The sequence below is a fragment of the Lissotriton helveticus genome, chromosome 1_1, assembly GCF_964261635.1.
Source record: "Lissotriton helveticus chromosome 1_1, aLisHel1.1, whole genome shotgun sequence".
Classification (NCBI taxonomy): domain Eukaryota; kingdom Metazoa; phylum Chordata; class Amphibia; order Caudata; family Salamandridae; genus Lissotriton; species Lissotriton helveticus.
The window spans coordinates 1,155,615,668-1,155,639,336 of NC_136057.1; the positions used below are offsets into that span (position 1 = coordinate 1,155,615,668).

The 23,669-nt window shown below is 44.3% G+C and overlaps 1 protein-coding gene across 1 annotated transcript in view; it reads right to left on the reverse strand.

Annotated features, from left to right (window-relative positions):
* Window positions 1-23,669, reverse strand: part of RELN (reelin) — a 1,711,021-nt gene that overhangs the window by 214,921 nt on the left and 1,472,431 nt on the right. The window contains exons 44-45 of the mRNA XM_078679027.1: window positions 15,767-16,025; window positions 14,567-14,816 (exon numbers count right to left, since the gene is read on the reverse strand). Coding sequence (XP_078535153.1) covers window positions 14,567-14,816; window positions 15,767-16,025 — 509 coding nt within the window. The remainder of the gene's footprint in view (window positions 1-14,566; window positions 14,817-15,766; window positions 16,026-23,669) is intronic.

The window sequence follows — 23,669 nt, forward strand, 5'->3', positions numbered from 1 at the left end:
AAAGTTTCTAGCGAACTCTGAGCTTAGCTGGCAAACCCAAAAATTAAGTCTAGTATCGACAGTAGTAGACCTAGTTAACGTCTGGCCTAGGCCTTTACTGCTGTAGGTACTATTCCAATGCGCAGAGCCTATTGAGAAAATAGGAGCTACACTACATGGCGCCCAACGCGTTTGGAAAGGGCGATAAAACTAACGTAAGACATTTAGAGTAACTCAGTCGTGCTTTCTCACTCAGACCCCTTCTCCCAAATACTCCAAAGACGTCTGGAGTGGGTGAAAGGTTATAATATCCTCCAAAACCTCGCAGGAGGGAACTCCTATGTATGGTTCTTGGTCTAGTCAACGTTGAAGGATAAAACAGTTCCAGAATATTGTGCACCTAATCTCTGTTTCCATAAAGAAACCTGATCTGCAAATAAAAATAATACCATCCTGTCAATAAAATGGGAGACAGTGATGGAGAAAGAGAGGCAATTAGATTAGCTACTGAAATAGCAGCAGCTGATACTACAGCACTCGATGCAGACCCGGATATAATACTCATCCAGGTCGCCAAAAGGAGAGCTATAACTCTAAAACTTATAGAAAATGGACTGACACCTAGAGGTGGTACAGTCATATTCGTAATCGAGGCACACGAATATCGGCAGACAGAGGTATACTATACATGGATACATTTTCCAGCAGCAAATGCTGTAACAAAGTACTTCCACTATTACAAAGTAGAGGAACCTCCTAATGAGTACACTCCTTTCGAGGAGGTGGAAGTACCACTCAAATTCCAAGAGCATTTGCTCTTATTTGATGGCGCCCTAATACATAACAATCACATTACAAGGCTCGGTCCTTTAGGAAGACCAGGAGCAACGTGGCCGGTCCTAGCCGGATACACACCACATCCAGACATCGAAAGAATGCCTGCAGCAGAGCTGTTAATACAGCTAAAACAACTACTAAAAATTCACAGACAATTAGTTCAGTATGTAATGCGGACTTCAACAATTCAGCCAGCGATTAAACTTCCACAGCTGACCCCTCACCAGGGGAACACAAATAAAATTACACCACAGAACATCCAATCCTGCCTAGGTAAAGTTCCAGCTAAACGGGAACAAATACCATTCTGGTTGGCACAGAAAATTACCCAAATAGAGGCGGTGTTTCCTGACACCACCCCGCTGGAAAAACACAGGATTCTGACTATATGTCTCCCAATGGGAATCGCACCACACATTGAGGACTGTGACACTTGGGGTACGGTCTTTGCTTCAATCTACACAAAAACGCACGGTGTTCCATCCATTTCGGTAATACCAGATGTGCTAAAACAAATTCAAGATGAATACGGTCCAGAACCTGCTTTAACTCTTGGTATGAAATTACTCAAAGACTTCAAGCAGGTCTCGGCTATATTACTAGCCAACATAAAGGGTGAAGCAGCAAACGTGGCGATCCGCCAGAGGTTAAAAGAGACAGATATAGCAGACCAACCAGCTGAAATTGCCAGAATCATAGAAAAATCCTATGAAGAACTAGGCAGAGATAGTCTAGGTGGAATACCAGTAAAACCGCAACTGACTACAAGTCCAGAAAAAATATTTTTTAATAATAATTCACCAAAAAAGAACTGGGATGGAAATAAACAATCCAATCCTAAAGAAAAGAAATTCCAGTCCAGAGGAAGGTCTCCTAGGCGAAGAGAGAAATCTCCAAACCCGAGACAAAGGTCACCTCAGAGTGAACCCTCTGGGAATAGATATAACCTTAGAAATAGGGATAATATTAAAAAACCTGATAGATATCAAGACATTGATACACGTCCGTCTCAATCTTTTCAGAATTCCTCGCAGAAATCAGAAAAAAGAGGACGATCAGAAGAGCACGCCAAGTCCAAAGACAAGGAACCTGCTCAACTGAAAAAGAAATCACAATTTCCAAAAAAGAAGGTAGCCAGTATCAAGGTAGTTAACAATGCCGAGAATACTGAGGACACAACTGAAAAACGGAGAATGGGCTCAGACAATGCTAGACAGCGCAGCAGAGGTGAGCATAGCTCGCAAAGTCCTTATGAATCATCTGGAGACAGTGGACACGAATGAATACCTTCAAGTGGAAACTGCAGATACCAGAGTTAGCAAGCCCCACAAAATATACGAGATAACATTACGTATAGAGGGAGATAAGACTAGGAAAATAAGGGGACTATTTTGGGATAACCTATCCAAGGGCTATGACATCCTTCTAGCTGAAAAAGACTGGCCACCAGAGTTTGTCAGGGAGTGCCCTCATGGCGAAGAAGTAATTATGCCTGCCTTCTCGAATCAAATACCGATTCATAAAAAATATACACTTGCTAGAAAGTGGGCAGTGGCCTTAGCACCTGCTTTATATAAAAATCATGTAGGATGGGATGAGGATTCTCCTCCTCACAAAGTCCAGTTAAAATCACAACCTACTGCACAAAGGCAGTACCCAATTAAGCAAGAAGCTAAAAAACAAGTAAATGAAATACTAGATCAGCTAGAATACCAGGGGGTGATTGAAACTTGCACCTCACAAATGAACAATCCTTTGTTTCCGGTCTCTAAACCAGACAATTCGTACCGTCTAGTTTTGGATTACCGACACCTTAACACATGTTGCAAAACTTTTGCAGTGCAAAACTCACACAGTGCTGCACTAATGAATAACATAGTGCGCAAAAAATACAAAACAACCTTGGACATCTCCAATGGATTCTTTTGTCAAAACATAGCACCAGAGAGCAGATATTTAACTGCATTTTCAGTAAATGGCACTCAAAAACAATTCTGTCGGTTAGCCCAGGGGTACAAGAACAGCCCGGGGGTATTCTCAGCGAGAGTAACAGAATTACTACAACTATATGATGATGAAGCATTATCTTATGTCGATGACATTTACTTAACAGATGATGACTTGGAGACTCACTTGAAAAGAGTGAACACCATAATACTTGGTTTCGCTGCAGAGGGTTACAAATTCAACTTCAAAAAGTCCAGAATTGCCCATCTGACGGTCCTATTCTTAGGATATGAGTTATCAAGTGAAGGCAAAAGCCTGGCAGACAATTTCCTAGAGAAATGTGCCGTAATCCAAGCTCCTAAAACACTAAAAAACCTACAGTCAATTCTAGGCTTCCTAAATTTCGGAAGAACATATATTGCAAATTACGCAGAAAGGGTCAAACCCCTTTACGATCTAATTAAACCAGACTTTAAAAGATCCAGTTGGACTCAAGCACACACAGAAATTTTGAGATCCTTACAAACAGACATGCTAATTAAAACAAAATTAGAAACCCGTGATAATACACGCAACCTTGTGATCCGAGTCATCCCAGGGAGATACGGATTCACATACCTAACCTCTAATGAGGGAGATAAGGTACCAATTGCATTCAAATCACATTTGTACACAAAAGCTGAACAGAGATTCAACAACAAAGGAAAAATTGTTCAAGCAGTTCAAACCGCAATAGCTAGAGAAAAAGACATAGCTGACGGTAGACATATCACAGTCAGAACAGCAGAATCAGCCTTTGAGGCATTAACAACACCGTGTAATTTACCAACAACAACATTGGATCCAGAATGGTTACAATGGGTAAATTCAATCACAACGGACAAAGTATATTACTTCTTTGATCCAGAACTAGAAGAATTAAAAAATCTAAAATATGAAAAAACGTATCCTCTGCCAATCGACATTCTGCCTCTACGACATTACGCCTGTGTAATCTATACAGACGGACATGCTCAACCCTCCGTTTGGGGAGAACATGCATACAATCCCACATGTGAGATTACAAAAGAAGTGTGGCACGGAGGTAAACTAAGACCTCTATTAACAAAATCACACTCAGTAGAAACTAATTCAGAACTACAAACTGAAATAATAGCTTTGAAAATGGCGCTAGATAATGCGGATCGCGAATTCCCGACACTTATAGTGTCAGATTCATATTTCTGCGTCAAAGCATATAACAAGGATTTGCAGACATGGATTCAGAACGGTTACAAAGATGACACAGATGCACCAATAAAGCAGAGATTGCTCTGGGAACAGGTAGCTCTTTTGAAAAAAGAACTACCAAAGACTCACGTGACACACTCACTGAGTCATCAGCGTGATGGCGTTCACGTTGTAGGGAATTCATTGGCTGAAACAGCCGCAGCGGCAGCCAGTAAACCGGCTCCCGTAGATCGAAAAAAGCGTACATTAAAATACATTGACGGCGAAACATTGCTGGCAGTAAAAACGTCATCAAAAGGCGACTGCTCGGCGTTACCGATCAACTATCCACTCAATTACACATACATCATAGATGCAAACTCCATTCCTTTTGCTCGAATCCCTGGAGTGGGGGATAGAGTGATTCCAAACATGGACAGGAGAAACTTGTTAATCGCAGACGCACACATGGGCGAGGGTCTCAGACACCTTAAATTAAAAGATTCTCTGGAAGAATTACAATCACGGTACTGGTGGCCAGGCATGAGCCTGCACTACACCATGTTTGTAAAAAACTGCCCAAACTGCAACAGAGATCGCAGTGGGGAGAGAAGCAGTTTAATACCTCGTCGTATCAAGGCAGATAACATCACCACTAAAAAGAATGGCTTGCGATTAACATATACAGGCTAGTTCCCACTTATAATGTAGATCCACAGCACTCGGCTGACGTCCGGACTGTTATACAAGATTTGCGAGTCTAAATGGCATATACGCTAAGAGCATGCTACGTTCGACCATTTTTTTTTCCTTTTCTCAGGCAATCCAGCCTGGGGGGGGGAAAGAATGGCCAAATGAGCACAGCCCAGCGGGAATCTTCTCACTTCCTTCCTGAGGGTATGGGATGGTGTAAAGAAAAAACCAAGACAGAAAGCAATCTATAATAGAAAGGATATTAGGTTCGGGAGCTGGGTGGGTCAAACATCTAATAAGTGTCCAACGTAGTCTAAATAACTTGCCAAGAAATTCTCTGAAGGGATTCAGTCCGTACGAATTATTATTCGGAACTAGGATGTTGATCTCTGACCTTGATAGTCAGACTTCAGTGGTAACAGAAAAAAGCTTTGATGTCAAAGACCGTTTGGCTATTTTGCAGGACTTAAACAAAACAAGAAAAGACCTGAGCAACATACAGTTGAAAGAACAGCCAACGACCACTGAAGAATCACCACCTGTCCCAGCAAGACCTGTCTGGATTCCAAAAGTCGGGGATCTAGTCAGGGAGAAGATCGCGGTAAAGAAGGAATTTGGGCCTTCTTACAGAAAAGCAGTTCCTGTATTGTCTGTCAACGGGACAAGATCAGTTGTACTACCGCCACTTGCTGGAAAAAAGGAGAACCGAGTTGTATCCATCGACCTGGTAAAACCACAACATGTGGCCGATAACCAACAGTAGGCCAAGTGGACTCCCAATAAGTAGCAGAACACCAAGGTTTGCTACCAGTACAGAGGTCCTATCAAAGAGGCTCCTCACATTCGAAACGCCTACAGAAGAACAACAAGGACTATGCAACAATGCAATAGAACTTAGACCTCTGAAAACCCAAATAAAGACATTTAGCAGAGACACACCAATCTATACAGAAGTACCAAGTGAAAATGCAAGAAACAAAAATCCTGAACCAATTGGAACAATTGACAGAACTGCATCCGGTTACTTCATCAACTTCGATGATTCCTCTGAAGGCTTCAGCGAACAAAAGACACATCCATCATCAAAATCCTTTAAAGACAAAGCTAAGGAACTTTTGAAACAACTGAAAGAAACATATCTAGTTTCTCCATGGATTGAATTTTGGGTGGGTTTTGGTGCATTTATCCTCATACTTTGGCTCATCATGGTATTTACCTTGGGACGCTTCATTGAGGGAAAATATGCTAAAATGGACACAGCAAGTCAGAACATCAACTTGGTCCTCAAACCACACACATCTTCACACGTCGAGAAAAGAGAACTTTCTTCAGAACTTTCTTCAGCCAACTTCACAGCAATTCCAATATCTGGTGGGGTAGCCTGGGACAACACTGACTATGAAATTTATGGTCCGGTCGAGATCCTGAAATATCCACACCAAATCAAGATCTCCTTGAGTGACTTTGCAAAACCAAACTCATTTGCTGATGATTGGGACTTTGAAAGTATAAACAATATGATGTCTGACTTAGTAATGTCTGCTAAATTTACAAAACATGATTATTTGCAGGGTTCTACAAATTATGACAGCATGTACTGCTATAACCATTATGGTAACCATTTCTTGCATAAATCTGCACAACCTAGAAATGTTTTAAATTTTAATCAATGGGAACATTGTGCTACACCTCCAAAAGGGAGCTCTAGAACCGTGTATGGCAAATATTCATATTTTTCAGGTTTTAACATAACTAATGCTGAAACATTTTATTACAAATTGTCAAACAAGACAGGGATGAAAACCATGATAACCAACACAAAATTGATATATTCAGACTCTTTCTTTGAAAAAATGAATAGTTTTGGATTTGATTATTGGGACAAACATGTTGATTTGAAAAGTGTTTGGGGTACAAAAGAATGGCAAGTACAGGGTATAGAAGCTTTGTTTAGAGCCTGCATGATCCCAGAACAAATGATATTTTTAAATGACACCGTTCAACAAACCACCTGTCTTGGCTTAGCCAAAATCAAAGATTTAAATAACCTGTCTATTCCAAAGCCAATAATGTTTAGCAATAACTCTGAAACAGATGAAGAAATAGACATAAACCATATACTTAACCAAAACAGAACACATCCTGATTGGAAACAATGGTTGATCTGGCCCACAGATACAAATAACTGTCAAGATAGATTCCTGAATAAAACACAGGGTTTCAAAATGAACAGGCCAGACCCTAGATATCCCCAAAGACATCACCCAGGGATAATAACAACCTACAGTGTGGGCAAATTATGCCTTCAATGGCTACAAACTTCCACACTGCCTGAAATTAAGCAACACCTAACTTTACTTACTGATGGTGCTGACTTGCGTGATTTCATAATGGGACCACGCAAACAGCGTCAAAAGCGTTTCATAGCAGCCTCTGTATATGCAGCATACAATGAGGCCTGGAAGGTTACTCAAATTGAGACAGCAGAAAGAATACGGGAAATTGACCGTATTAATTTGGAAAAATCACTTTCTGTAGTGGACAATGGGTTAATGACTCTGTCCTCCAGAATTTTTTCATTGGACAGCATTGTGTCTTCAGCAATCGATATATTATCGCAAGACTTACTGTTATTACAACATGGTCAGTCACAATTGCGTTCTATTGTACAGCTTGGCTGGACGTTACAAAATCTGCGTTCAGGCTATGTGCCTTGGCGTTTAATCAACACAACGTCACTATTTCAAATCTTTAACCTTACTGATAGACAGATCGGTATGGCGCAGAAGGGTGCTGATTATACAATCTTGAGCATTGAAAAACTAGAAAGATTACCGTTGACAATGTCAGAACGACCTGTCAGTGAATGGATAATCCACGGAATCATAAATATTCCAATCTCAACCTTCAGGTTTCAATACTGCCAAAAATATATACAGGCTGGCATGTACGAGAAATTGGGAAAGGGGTACCTTAAAACAACTTGGAACCTGCCCTATTCACATGCATGTGTCAGTAACAAAGGACAGAAAGTGTTTCTTAGTGGCAACAATTGTGCTATGTCACTAAGCGGCACACTTCTGTGTAACGGTATTAGTTTGCACGGAGCCTGTGAAGGGAATTCATACAACCTTTCATGTCACCAGCAAGGCGCACCTGCAACTGAAATAGAACCATTCTTTCAAAGACTCTATAATGGGAGTTACATTCTTATTGTAGACCGCAGATGCTGTAGTCTTATGCCCGGGACTCCTTATCTCGTCACTACGACGGCGAAGGTCAAGTGCTGTGGACGTTCTTTGTTTCCCAGCTCCTTTCCAGACAGGGAGGCAAGGGCATGGCCCGGTTTGAAAATTACTTCTATTCGAATAGACACTTTAAGCAGAATGAAAACAGTGCTTCTTCAGACGCCTACAAGGCTCACGTCATCTAAAGAAACGTATGATCTACAAGTCGCAAGGACGACTGCAGAGATACATACATTATTATCAACTAATTCCCCCGTACATTTCGCGGAAATTCTGAGCGAAATCTTAAATATTTCTGATACCACTGGGGTCTCAAAGGTATTTAAGACAGTATTTTCGATGGCATTAACACCATTCAAAGCCATACTGGGTATTTTTCCAGACTTCGTCCATTCGATTTTTGGCGGACTTCCCTTGATCCTGGGACTAATTGCAGGAATCCTATTCCTAGTCCTTATTTTTCGTTATGGCAACCCATGTCACAGATCAAACTCTCGCGACAATGGAAGATACGATCCTAGCCATTGGATACCGGGACCGGATATCAAAAATCCTGGGACTCTCCCGGCTTAGAGACCTAAACATGACTTGGTTTCTATCATTTCGACCAATGTGGCAAAGGTGTGTTTTACCTGTACTAAGGTGTCTGCTATGCGGAGAAGAATGCGTGTTAGACACCTGTCTGACGCTACAATCGGATGCGCCGGTGGATGCAGATACACTGTTGGTTCCTACCAAGGTTCACGCACTGTGCTGCCCTCAAAGGCTGCCAATTCTGATGACGGCATTCCTGGAATCTTCACCACTGCGATTGAAGAGTAGTGAAGTTCAAGATGAAAGCAACATCGAACAGGTACGACCTTCTGTCAGCAATGCAAATCAGAATGTCAATGGAGACAATCATGCGCATGAATGCATGGTTACCCCTATTTCCGACTTAGAGGAACTTTCCCATGAAGCTGTTGACAGTTTTTTCGAAAGCCTGAATGATATGATGTTCTCTCCGGAACAGAAATAGAGACTTTTGAGTAAACTCGCACACGGCGTTCCCTGAATTCGGCCTTCAACTTTAAAAATAAAGTCACATGAACAATTACAATCCAGTTCACGGACAGCATCTTTTTTCAGCAAGCCCCTAAAATATTTTTCTATATATTTTTTCCCGGGACACTGATTTTCTGCTTAAAGTAAGAGACTATTCCTAGAGAACTAAGATTTCTATTTTAGATACTTTATAGACTTTATAGACTTTAGCTGCCCGCTGGTATGTTCGCAATAGATTTTATGTGATGAAATGGTTTCGACTTTTTTTCTGTATAGCCATATTAAGAGCCATTTCATGTGTATTTCTCATATACCAACAAGCAATAATGCATAACAATGCGTGTTTACTTTTGCATTTAATTCATAGCTTAAGTGCATACAATATATATGACTGCAATTTTTCAGTATATTTGAAAATTTCGAAATGCATTTATGTATTTTGGGGTGGTAAGGTATACACTATACTCTATAGTATGTTGTACTATGTTATACTATGCATAGATTAGTAGATATGACCATAGTTAGCGTGGAGTGGGTGTCGTGTATTTCTATAGGTTCTGATTCGATCCCCCTATTCCTGACCCTATTCTGGTTAAACTTACTAGCTAGTTAACTAACAGTCAGCCCATGTGGCAAGAAAACCCCCATGATGCAGATACCGTTATCTGACGCAGTCACACTACGGCACAGGAACGTGTTATCTGATTAGGTCATAACGCTTGAGATCTAATTAGACAAGCGACATTCCTCCAGCCCCTGATAAGGCATACGACGTTCTCATAACAAATCAAACCTATGACAACCTGGATAATCCGTGCGGCCATTGTTTTGATTTCACAGAGAACTTTAGTAAAGAATGTGCTAACGAGCAAGTCGTATGACATCTTTATTGACGTACCTATGTCCATCCTTACGTCAATCTCGGCACCTTTAAGGTATAAATATTGCCGACCTTGCCCTATGCAAACACACGCGTGGTGACAAGACGGAGCAGCCATACTTGCCGAAGCCGAGAGCAGAAGCAGACCCCGCAGGCAGCAGCCCCGCCTTCCTGACGCGCTGAGAGACGCGCTGCTATCTCAAGCCGAGAGACCCAGCACCGGCGCTTCTGGGCAGCCCTCGCAGGCAGCCTGGAATATCGAGAGCAGAGAAAGAGATACCATTCCTCATTCATCCTAAATTCCAGGTACAGAACTGAATAACCCCTCCTAGAGAATTCTTTAGTTATTCACTTGGCAAAAACAAACTTAACTTAAACTGTAACTTTCTATTCCCGCCCACGCATTAGACTTAGGTCAGGTACACGGGGTAGGCGTATTTAGAAACACCAGTTGAGTACGTTTAGTCAAATGTATATGTGTATGTAAATATATTTTAATCATTTTAAACATCATATGGCTCAGAAACCATATCAATGTTTTTACAGTATTATTTTATACTATTGCTTCTAATGTATGCACTTTACTTAACTATAAGTATTGCAATAATATCGATCCATTTCTCTTGTACGAGAAAAGAGACTGATCAATAAATAACATCTTTTATTGAACACGCCCGTCTCTTCCTTTTCTCTACATTCTGATGAGACTAAGAATGCACGTACTGACTGAGTAAAATAATTGCCTTGTGCTCACACGACTCTCGAGATTGACTCTTGATTAGGGGAGAGCAAAGTTGTCATGTTCTATGGTTGTCAGAAACTAAATCCCTTCTTGTCTAATCAGGGGAGTTCATCCTTCCTTGAACATTCGAGAAAGTTTCTAGCGAACTCTGAGCTTAGCTGGCAAACCCAAAAATTAAGTCTAGTATCGACAGTAGTAGACCTAGTTAACGTCTGGCCTAGGCCTTTACTGCTGTAGGTACTATTCCAATGCGCAGAGCCTATTGGGAAAATAGGAGCTACACTACAAGATCTGTGCGTTTTATGACTAATTCATGGCAGAACGACCAACAGTTCCCATATATAGATGTACTACCCAACTGTTGACTTACAAATGAACAACTAAGGGTACGAATAGAATTTAACCCGTGCTAGGCTAATGATGGAATTAAAGGGGCTTTGATGGACTCTGAAGGGAAGTGTACCTGCAACCTAGGCACAAAATGTGATATTTTGCACATATTATTAGACTGTTTAAAAGTCCTTGTTACACGAAAAAAAATTTTATGTCCAATCTTTTTAAAACATGATATTAAAAATCGAGCACAGGCTGTAGACCTGTTAACCAAACTGCACTATCTGGATATAGCATGTGCAAACGGGAGGTTTATGCTCGAAGCTAAAAAAGCTTCAAAGAGTGCATAGAGTTGGAGCTTTTTAGGCATTATGGGGCATATTATCAAGGGGGTTTATCTCCGCTTTTTTGGCTTTAAAAGCCAAGAAAGCAGAGATAAAATTATCTCCCCATTACCTAGCTGTCGCTAACACCAGTTAGCGACAGCTAGTAGGAGATAGCGACCATCTTGGGCTCCGCTTTGCATGCCAGTGATATTTATCACTAATGACATGCAAAGTGGGCGAGCCAAGATGTTAGCGACTGGAAACAGTCGCTAACATCGCTATCTCCTATTACCAACGTTTGGAGATATTCGCGCTAAGCGCGAATATCTCCAAAAGCTAACACCTATCCTTGAGCAGTTCTTAGCCATGTTATCCAATGGTAGGTGGATAACATGGCCAAGAGCATTAGCTCGGTAATGCATGAATATCGCTGACTTTTCAGCGATATTCATGCATTTCGGCCGATTTTTATCGCTTAGGAGATATACTTTGATAATAGCAAGGTTCCTAAGCGATAAAAATCGCTGCAGCTCGGCGATAAAAATATCACCGCTAAACCAACATAGCGATAATTATCGCTAGTTGTTGGTAATAGGCCCCTATATTTTATGATGAAATGTATCGAGATCAGGAAAACTGAATTTGTAAGGAATTTGGTATTTTACTGAATTTTATACCTATTTTATACAGGCTCTCTACCTGTGCACCTCCAATGGAAACATGTCGATAAGAGTTTGGTATTGTCTGTAAAGCCTTGTGTGCGCCGTCTAAATCTGAACCAAACCTTGCTTCTAGAAAACCCACAGCCTTGCTCTTCACCACTAAAGTGTGCTGAACACTAACTACCATTGCAGCTAGTGATTCCTACCCACAGCCACAACCAACGAAGACTCAGTTTGAAGCACACGGAAAAACTGAACATTCAGCACCGCCAGCAATCCAGCCATCTTTCAGTCAATAGCCACTAAAGGCCAATCATGCCCGAATTACCACCTTTATCTCATATAACGCACAATGGGAAGGGGCTATCTCATTTAAAGAGATTGTTATTGTTGAGACTGTATTTCAACATTCATTTCTCTCCATTATGACTCGCTTTTATTTTATACTTTTTTCTTGAAAAATAACTAATACAAATAAAAACTTTTTGACGACACTCGAAGAAATCTTTTTAGGAACAAATATTTTTTTCAGTTGTAGGCTGTCGTATTTTTGGAGCCATTACTATATTCGAAGATGTCGTTGTATGACAGCCTTCATCTGGGGATAGGTAAACCCTACATACTTGGTTGCCACAATGAATGCTCTATATGTGTTGCGGTTATGGCTTTACGCTGTGGTGCACACAAGGAAACTAAAGAGGGGACATGTTCCAACAGATACACATTTTGCCCATCAAACTGTGTCCTTGAAGCAGTTCATACTCAGGGGCAGTTCTTCTGTTTCCCTTTCTTATCAGAATGTCATAGTCTGCCCGCAGTTTAGAATGAGTTGTATACTCCAGTGCCAGCACAACTGGGTTGCGAATGGTTTCGAGAAAAAAACGTAGTTTTTATCGATATTGGGACTAATACATTCGAAGACAAATTTTACAAGTAGTGCATCTAAAGGCCGTGCTATGGCGATGCATTTTTGAATGTAAATCACGGCTTTACATTTATACCCAGAGTGATGAGGTTTACATGGAGAGCGAACACAATGGAAAGGCAATGGTGCTTTGGCTGGTGATGACCCGCTCATTTTCTAGCCCCCAGTCCTTTAATTAACACCGATCCACCAATAAAAAAATCTTTTCGCACTGTGTTCTCTTCTGATATGAGGCTACTCCAATCGCTTCTCTTGCATTAAGATTGGTGGCACTTGTTGCATTTAGGGGTGAAACCCGCTGGGGGCCTAAGGTGCGGACAGCAGTCCTCATCCTGATGAGCTTGTCAGCCACGGACAGCAGCAGGGATTGCTGGACGAGTTTACAAGAGTGGCCTTATCCCTTCTTTTTTGAAAGAGTGTAGATGGTCCAACCTTGGTCTGTATTTCTCCTCTAAGTTTGGTATTAATCTTGGGATTTCCTAAGGGCCTGACCTCTTTTTCCGCTATATTGACCATCTACCAGTAGCGCCTGCATGGGTCGCACCTTAAGTATAAGGCAGACTTCCTGCTATCCTCTGACGATATCCAGAGAAGGAAGTAACTTGAGAAGAGGATGGAGATGTGAAAGTATGTGTAAACCATTTATGGGGCCATCATCAAGATGATGATAGTGGGAGCTACAATGTCACCAGTGATTCCTCTTCAAAGGTCAAGGTCATTGAGACCCTACTATACAACTAGGGTGACACTGAAGAATTTGGGGCATGGGCAAAAGTTTCACCTCCATTTTGCAAGCAGTACCATGGCTGGACTTTCAGACTAGATTGGCCACGCCTCTATTTAGAATCCTTCAGAGCTCTATGGTTTTCTCTGTACATTATCAAGCTCAATGGCAACCTGCTGCTATTAGGTTTAGACATTTCAAACTTTAGTCATAAGACAGGGCTTTTCCAGAAATGGCTTATCGGCATGGGCTGCTGATGGTTTTTATGGATTAACTTCGTGGTGATGGTGATGGCACATTGGGGTCTTTGTGCATAAGCAAAACCTTCCTCAAACATCCAGCTTTCAGGTCATTATGCTCTCTTTTCAACCTCTTCAATCTACCTGCCACTTCATGAATATGGTATTTGTATAACTTGAAACAAGCTGTACAAGGTGAATGGCAAAGATACAACCAGCAAGCAACTGGGAAAGGAGCTAGGTTCTGAGAGTAGAAGTGGTCTGTTACTTCGCTTTTGTTTCGTGTTTTTTTACAGGAGTGACTTCAGCGCCATCCTAAATTGGAGCAGTCCTGGTGGATGTTGGTCTAGATCCTGGGTTAGTAGATCAAGAAGGTCTGTTGACTTGGTTTTTCCTTTTGGATTTCTTGATATTTCATTCCCTCGTTGAGTGTCGGGCCTTTCTCTGGAACTCCTTCCGAAGGACACTAAGGGAGGAAGGCTATTTAGGGTTGGTTTGCAAAGATTTGTTTTCTGATTAGGCTTAATTATAGTTGAACTGACTGGCAGAGTCGGGGTCTCGTGGTGCTGTGGCCCCCGACTGGCAAAGAGTTACTGACTCCTGGACATTACATCAAGTTTATGACCCCACACCCTAAGGCAGCACAATCAGGATGCCCACAATGCAGGGTTAAAAAACATAACATGAGATAACAGGAGTTCACGTCATAACAGGAGATAACATGACATGGCATGACACTGCAATACATAACACCAAAAGTATAATGTCAAAGACCTACCATAACACGAATCTGTGACAGAGCAAGAGGCAGCAAAGTCCATTTGTATGAAGGATTCTTCATTCACGACAATGTCAGTAGTAACGACGTAGCGAGTGCTAGCCTTCTCAATGAAGACCAGAGCCTCCCCTGCGGAACCACACACAGGCATCTTGGTCCCACCAGGATGCAGCAGCCACTTCCTGTTATCCAATGTGGTGAAGTCATCTTCCAGAACAGTATTACCCGAAATGTTCCCACCAATAAGAATCTAAAACATAGTAAAAAAAAGAACCTTCGGTAATACACTTACAAGTCTTATGACCCAGGATTACTTCAAAATAACAAAGTCATCAGATGGCTGTAGTGTCTCGATATTCTTTAGCTTGAATTTAGGCATACTGCTTTACACATTTCTTCAAGACCAATACATGTTAATTCTCTATAATTGAACTAACAAATGTCTGCACAAATACAATGAGCTGTGTAATTTCATTGACATTATGGGGCTCATTAGGATGGCGGATGGACCTGCGTCCGTCCGCCACCCTAGAGGAAAAGGGACCGTCCGCAGGGGCAGCGGCGGTCCCTCCAGTGCAATTAGGATGTGACCGCCAGCATGGTGGTCACATCCTCAATATTTAACATTGCGGCGGGTGCTGCTTGAAGCAGCACCCGCCGCAAGGTTAAATATGCATGCTTAGCATTTGCATGCACAAAGCGGCAGGCACCGCGCGGTGCCTGCCGCTTCGTGCACGCAAATGCAGGGGGGTATCATAGGCACCCCCCATGTGCACCCCCCACTCACCCAGGGGGCCCACAACGGGCCCCCAAAGAATTCACCGTATGCCTTTCCACGGTGGAGAATCCGCCGCGGAAAGGCATCTGTTTTCCGCCATCCTAATATGGCTGGCGGTGTCTGATAGACACCGCCAGCCATGTTAGAGCTTTTCCGCCACGCCATCATAATTTGGCGGTGGATCTTTTGTGCCTCACCAGCGGTTTTCCCGCATCCTCAGGGCCGGCGGTGGCTTCCGCGGCCCGGAGGATGCGGGAAAACCGCGATCCTAATCGGCCCCCTAGTTTGGCTGTACATTCATTACAACTACTGGTCTTGTGTGTTATTTTTGGTAGAGGTAAGTGAAAGAACAGAATGAAATAATCTTCCAGTGCAATGGTACCCTCAATGGTTTTCAATGGGATGTGGAGAGGACTTCTTACCTGGTCAATTACCCATGGGCTGTAAAAGTGTCCATTTTCGGAGGGTTGCCACCAGCGCAGGCGTGTAGAGGTGGAACGGGCCTTCAAGGGAATCTCTAGGGCAATGTACCTGCCGACATTGCTGGAGTTGCTGAACAGGAATTCCTGAAGGATGCTCCACGAAAGGCCACCATTAAGTGAGTATTGCAAAAGTACAGGCTGGCTTCTAGGGTCTGGCGCCCCTTTACCGCATCCCAGGCGCATGAAGAACTGAATAAACCTAGTAGCAGAGAAACACATAGACAAACGTCTCTCTAGAAGCTTTGACATATCAGTACATTCACTGAGATTGTGTATAACAAAAACTAGCCAATTTTGTGTCAAAAATTCACCAGCTCATGCCCCTCCCGGAATGTCGAGATGAGGGCTGTACATATATTTCTAATCAGGGGGATTCTTCCTGTTCGGAGACTCAACCTAATTCACCCTCCTCTAGACCATACCGTGTCGTTACAGTGGGTTCCTCGACTGACTTGGCTAGCCATTGGACTGGGACATACAAATCCCAACGCCCACGGCCAGGAAGAAAGTTCAAAAGCCGCTCTGGCAATATCCAAACTTTCGATCATAATTATTTTTTAACAGGAGGGTCCCAAGGGGGATTGTGTACAATTCGGTTTACTCCTGTGTTCCATCTACCAACACCCCTGTTGTTGCTTCAACAACCCTTTATTTAATTGGACCACATGTTTCTTTATGCCCGGTGATGAATGCTAACCAAATACGTTACCTCTATTAGGTCGATTTACATGATGGGTGCACCCAAACTATATTTGTATGCAAAAGAAGATGAAGCTTTACTTATAAATTAAGTGATCCATTGGATTAGAAATGTGAGGAAATGCTACAGTGCTATCTGTTCTGATATAGTAAGGGCTGTTTGCATTCGGTACTCAGATAACTTAGACTGTGTTAAATTACAGCTCACACATCATTCTATAGTGAATGGGCTACTTTCCTTACAAGCTCGAGTTGCTTTTCCTACACCTTCCCAGATACAATTTAGACTTAAGGTCTCTTCCTTGCAGGGATCTAAATATTTCGAACTCCTTTCGCCCTTTTCTTTTGTGGATAGACTGGACAGTCTAGATCCCTCTATGATATTAAATGCGACTGGTAGTGAGCCTCTTGTTATCCGGAATCCTATTCCTTTCTCACAGTATGTTTTAGATCTACTTCTGGAGAACCTTTGAGATTTATCTGGTTCTGGTGTTTTTGTTGCTTACAATTCACCCTTTGTAGTCCCTTTGATCCCCCAACCCTATGAGCCTTCCCCCAATGTCCTGGACGTACAAGTTCCACCCAAGGCTAATTCGCCAAATACATTTATTGTGATTTCTTGGAATATTTTTTACATGGTCACAACCCATCTTTTACCTGGTATTTGATGTGATTTTGACTGGAAGTGCACTGGGTTCCTGCTAACCAGGTCTCCAGTGCCAGATCTCTTTCCCAAAACTGTGTAATTGTTTTCCCCAATTGGCAATACAATTAGTACCCTGTGTAAGTCCCTAAAAAATGGCACCCCTGGTACCTGGCGCCTGAGGCACTAAAGAGGTTCCCCAAGGGCTGCAGCACGGATTGTGCCACCCTTAAGCACCCGTTACCAAGCTCAAGCAGACTGTCACTGCAGGCTGCGTATCTTGGTGCAGGCAAAAGTGAAAACACAAAATGACACATATCCCCTTAACACTACATGTAATATTTGCAAGTCACCCCTACAGCAGGCCTTACAGCCCAAAGGCAGGGTGCCTTATATATTATATGCACAGTGATATCTGCATGAGCTGATAAGCCCCTGTGCTGGTCAGTTCCATTACTGCCAGTGCAAGTGAACAGGGAAGCCATTTTAAAACATGTGCTGGACACCTGTGAAAACAAGTTCCCCAGCTATATGATGGCTTCACTGAAAAGAGAGATGTTTGGTATCAAACATCTCATATTAAGTAACCCACACTGGGCCAGTGTTGGATTTAGAAATGCATGCATCAATAGGGCACCTTAGAGGTGACCAGTTTCAAAACCTACCAGCCCCTGGTGCTGACTGACTGTTTTTCGTCAGCCTGCCACCAGAAACGAGTGTCTGAACCCCCAAGGGTGAGGGCCTTTTTTCGGGAGGCCAGAACCCAGGCCTGCTTGGGCAGGGGGTGTTTTCACCTCCTCCCACAGGATGACCTGCAGATTAACATTCCAAGGCCGGGGAGTTTCAAAGTGCCTACTGCCTTTGGTATGCAAATCTGGTTTCTCTGACAGGAGAAGAAGCAGACACCCTTTGCCCAGAGCCCTTTGGCACCTGGACAGATGGGAGAATTATCTAGTCAGATAGGCGTGTCCACCCTCAAGCTACTGCCAGCCCTAAGGGGGCTACCTGAAGTGGAGGCGGATCTTCAAATTTAGCCTCATTGGTGATGTCAAAATCAGGAATTCTGGTTCAGAGTTATGACCACCTCCCCTGGGTAGTGGTCAAATAGGGGGTGTAGTGGGCCGAAGGGTAGGTAGCCCATTGGCTACTACCCTACACTCCCCTAACACCCCTAAATTCAGTATTTAGGGGAACCTTGGCACCAGAGAATCAGATCCTGGCAATGAAAAGAAGAAGGACTGAAGAGCCCCAAAAAGCAAGAACTGTGGAAGAAACAAAGGAATTGGAGCAAACCCAGACTACCTGTCTGCTGTTCCAGACGATTGAGCCAAAGTAAACTTATCCTGCAAGCTGCTGTGCCTCCAAAAGCATGGGAGGACTGCCAGCACTTCTGTTAAGACTCTGGAAATCCTGAGGAGCAGCAGAGCTGCTCCCCTTCATCCAGCAAGCACCCAAAGAGACCTGAGAGGACACCGGACCGCCAAAACCTGACCTCGGAAAGCACCACTGCATCCGTGCCACCTACCTTGAGCTGAGGTGGGCCAATGGTGCCAGCGTTGTACCCCGGCTCTCCAGAGACAAAGTCCACCCAGTACTTGCCCACTTTGGTACCCTTCTGCACTGGCCAGGGGTGACGGTTGCAGAGGTGTTTTCAGGTATGAGTGAGTCTCTGTTTGCAGGCCCCCTCTATCACGAGTGCTCCGGGTGATGAAAATCCGATGCCTGAAAACACCTCTGCACCCATCACCCCTGGCCCGTGGAGAAGAGTACCAAAGGTGTTTCCATGTCCCCAAGGATTGTGAGACCAGAATCCCCTTGAGGTTCAACCCTAGTATAAGTCTGGAGCCTCTTTTCGACCGAACCGATCCCCATAGGATAAAATTGGGTACCTGATGCTAAAAAGCATCTCTGCACCTGGCCGCCCCAGTGCAACTAGAGGTGACCTGTTGGTGCTTCTATGGACCTTGCCCCATACTCACCTTAAGTACATGAGATTGGTCCTGTTAGTCAAGGCGAAATGCCCGAATGCAGTACATGTTTTACCCCATAGGTTAACATTGGGCACCTGATGCATTCGGCCGCCCCAGTGCTGCCCGAGGTGCCCGGGGTGGGTGGGGGGGTGGGGTGGGTTCCTGGGGCCTTGCCCCATACTCATCTTAAGTCCAGGAGATTGGTCCCGTACGTCGTTGTACTATACCTGAATGCCGCACTAGTTTTTCCTCTCATAGGATAACATAGCAGCTTCTGAAAAATGCACTGTCGACTTTTTAAATGCAAAAGTATTCCTCTTGAAAAATGTACCTAACTGATTGTATTGATTCTGTTCCTTAAACGTATATAAAGATACAGGTTATTTTTATAAATTGGTGTGGATCTTCTTATTGAGTTGTGTGCAGATGTCTAACACACCTCTCTGATAAGCCTAAGGCTGCTCGACCACACTACCCCCTAGAAGAGCACCTTAGGATTGCTACAGGAAACCCCTGTCCACTGGTAAGGGTATACCTGGATTCCTTGCACAGTGTACCTCTTTTGGTATACCATATACAAATTCAGCCTCCTACGCTACTCCTATGATCTTCACGACAACTCTGGGCAGGAGTGGTATTGGTGGATAGGCGTACAGGAGGACTGAGCTCCACTTGTGATGAAAAGCGTCTATGAGTGAGCGTCGCCTTGGAAACTCCAATGCGCAAAACTGCTGACAGTGTGAGTTCTCGATGGAGGTGAACAGGTCCTACCAAGGGTTTCCCCATTCTTGGAAGAGACAGTATGTCACCTACGGATTGAGTAGCCATACGTGATCTCCTCGACATCGATGGCTGAGGTCATCCGCCCTGGCATTCAGAGAGCCCGCAGGGTATTGACCCACCAGGGTAATGCCCTGATTTTCCAGCCATTTCCAGAGGAGCAGAGCCTCTTGACAAAGCATCCACAACCCCACCCCACCATGTTAGTTGCAATACAACATAGAAGTGATGTCCGTGAACACCTGAGCCAGCCTTCACTTAACTGAAGGAAGAAAGGCCTTCAATTCTAATTGGATCGCTTGGAGTGCCAACAGATTGATATGGAGGCAGGATTCCAACGGGTACCAGAGTACTAAGATCTCCCAGCACAGAAGTGATGCATCTATCACCACAGTGAGCTCTGGGTGGGGAAGGAACAGGGTCTGCCACCGACCCAAATGTAATTTGATAGTTACCACTGCTGGGCTTTTGAGGTTCCCTTTGAGATCCGGACCATGTCGGAGAGATTCTCATGATGCTGTGCCCACTGGAACTTCAGGTCCCACTGCAGAGCCCTCATATGCCAGCTGGAATGTGTCACAAGAAGGATGCCAGAGGCCATGAGGCCCAATAGCCTAATCCAGGATAGAGTCTGAAACATCAGTATCATAACCTGAATATCCGGGATTTGCTGCTAGGGAGGATAGGCCAAAAACTGAGCGGTGTCCAGAAGAGCTCCAATGAAAGGGAGCGTCTGAGAGCAAGTCAGATGTGAATTTGGTATGTTGATAGTGAACCCTAGTGAGGACAGAAGGTTCGCTATAGTCTTGAGGTAGGCGATAACTGCCTGGGGTGAGCACGCCTTCAAAAGCCAATTGCTGAGAAAGGGAAAGATTGGACTTCTTGACCTTCACAGATGAGCTGAACTACTGCTATCACTTTTGTGAACACCCAAGGGGTGCTGGTTAGCCAAAGGGGAGAACGGCAAACTGAAAGTGCTCTTGGCCTACCATGCTCTTGGCCTCCATCCTGCCTGTGGGCAGGCAGGATGGAGATGTGAAAATAATTGTCCTGCAAGTCCAACACTACCATTCAGTCTCCTTGGTCCAGAGCAGACAGGACTTGCATGAGCATGAGCCTTTTGAATTTCTCCTTTCTCAGGAAGAGATTGAGATGGTGCAGGTCTAAAATAGGATGAAGTCCTCCATCTTTCTTGAGCACTAGAAAGTAGCAGAGCACTAGAAAGTAGCAGGAATAGCAACCATTACCCACTTCTGATGCTGGCACCTTCACTATAGCTCCCTTGGCCAAGAGACCTAACACTTCCTGGCAAAGGAGGGAGACTTGGTTCCCTATCAGCTTGCCATAAGTAGGTGGCCTAGGTGGGTTTGTGGTCACAAAAGGAAGGGAGTAGTCCATCTGGACGAGCTCCAAAACCCAATGGTTGTATGATGTTGACCTCCAGTGGTGCATGTGATCGAGTATCCTGCCACCTACTGGGTGCTCATGATATTTGGAGGGCATACTAAAGGGGTTTGGAGGCTGCAGCTTCTGGTGGGTGCTGGACTGACCTGACCTCTGGCTTCTTCTCCCATGTGGTCTGTGGGAACTGCATCCTCAGCCACAAAAAGATTATGAGGATGGGTGGCTGGGTGTGTAAAGATGCCTCCCTGTGGCCACAAAAGGTTGGTGTGGGGCCATGGAAGGTCCATAAGCGAGGTTTGGACATCCCCTGAAAAGCTAGTGGTTCGAAGCCAGGCATGGCGCCTAAGGACCACTGATGATGAAATTGCTCTGCCCAGCGGGTCGGTCATGTTCAGTCCATATCGTATGGTGAACTTGGCTGCATCCCTCCCTTCAGCAATTGCTTGAGAGAGTATGGTTCAAGCCTCCTCCAAGACCATGGGCAGCACTTTCACAATTGCGTCCCAGATAGTATGGTAGTCTTGGTCCAAGAGGTACGCGTGGTCACCAACAGAAGTGCTAGGCTGGCGGAAGAGAACATCTGCTTCCTGAAGGTATCCAGCCTTTCAAATTCTTTGTCCGGTGGGATGGCAGGGTTAATTTTGGAAGTGGAGGCCTGGACCACCAAGCTCTCCAGGCTGGAGTGCTGGGTGAGGAAACTGGGGTCCTGTGGGGTGGGCGATGGCTGCAGGCAATTGTCCTATACACAGGAGCCTCTGTGGAGGGCTTGGACCAGGACAGAATAGGACATCAGTACGGGCTTCATTGAGTAGGAGTAATGGTTTGGAAGGGGTAACTGCTGGCAGAAGCCCCTCCATCAAAACATTCATCTTGACTGCCACCGAGAGTAGGGTAGGATCTAGGACCTCAGCCACCCTCCGCACCACCATTGCAAAACAGACACCATCCTCCGTAGCCACTGTAGGGGGAGAAACCAGGTCAGTGTTTGGAGAGGTGCTCACACCACTGGCATTGACCAGATCCTCATGCCAATTGTCCTCAGGCTCATCTAACTGGCTTCCATAAGGGCACGCAGACCCCTCCTATTTGTCTCCCAATCCAGGCTTATCCTAGGAATAAGGTATTGTCTCTGTCATGTGGAGTTTGCCCCCCATCATCACCTGTGCATGCATTAGACAACACCCAAACTGGTTAGTGCTGGATTCAGGGATGACAATGGGGATATTTTTGCCCTGGGGAGTCAGTGGCACTGGGTATGTCGGCAGTGCTGGCGGGGAAATTTGAGGTGGCTTGACTGGCGCCAATCCACGGATCCAAGGGGTCCAATGGAGTCGGGGCAAGCCCGCCTGCGGAAGACCAGTAGAGGGCCCTTTTGAGCAAGTGGGGACAGAAGGTCCTCCAGCTGGTACTGGACGCCCACATATTAGCTGCTTGTCCTCATAACATTCACATCACTTGGCGGGGTTGCTCCTGGAAACTCTGGGTGGCTTGGAGTTGGTCCAATCGCAGGCTCCACCACAAAGCTAGACCTCGAGTGTTGATGCTTCCTCGTCTCATTGGATGACTTCGAAGGATGTGGCAAAGTTAAATATGTCTGACTTCTTGCTCTTCTTCTGTCTGTGGGACGTAGCTCACTTCCCTCCCGAACTCGACTGAGACAACGAGTGCTTAGAGTAGCTCCTCAAGTGATCCGGGACCTTTCACTCGACCGAGATTGTGAGCATCACTGTGTCACACAACTAGAAACTTGAGGTACCACTCCCTCAAGCCTTGGGATGCCTGTTGTGGCATTTGACACAGGTCTTGGTATCGTGGTCATGCTCCAAACACCAGACCCACACCAAATGTGGGTCCATCACTGACAGGCAAGGCATAGCTTGAAACCAGCTTTCCTAGCTAACATACTCGACGCACCAAGAAACAAGTCTCCTAAAAATATAGAGAAAAAGTCAAAAAAAGGTCAGGCAAAAATGATTGGAGTAGCTCTTCCCAAATATGAGCTGACTAGCGTGGAAAGAAAAGAACTAACGTCAAAGTGCTGGGGTGGCGCCTATATAGGCACAGTGCACGCCACTTCTGACACAGATGACAACAACGCCAACTGGAGCCGAAGAAAGCCACCTGACAGCATGGAGAGGTACTGCTCACTGTAGATTTTCTGGATCCAGTCTGAGGCTTGGGGATTATTCTAAGGTAAGGAATTTGAGGTTAGAAGTCTCTATCAGATGCTATTTGCTATGCTTTCCAAAAAAGGTTTTCAACCAGATCTCTCAAGAAACCATAAATAAGGTGACCTACTTCTCTATGTTATTGGCTGTATCATTCTCTTAACAAAACCTGGTATTTG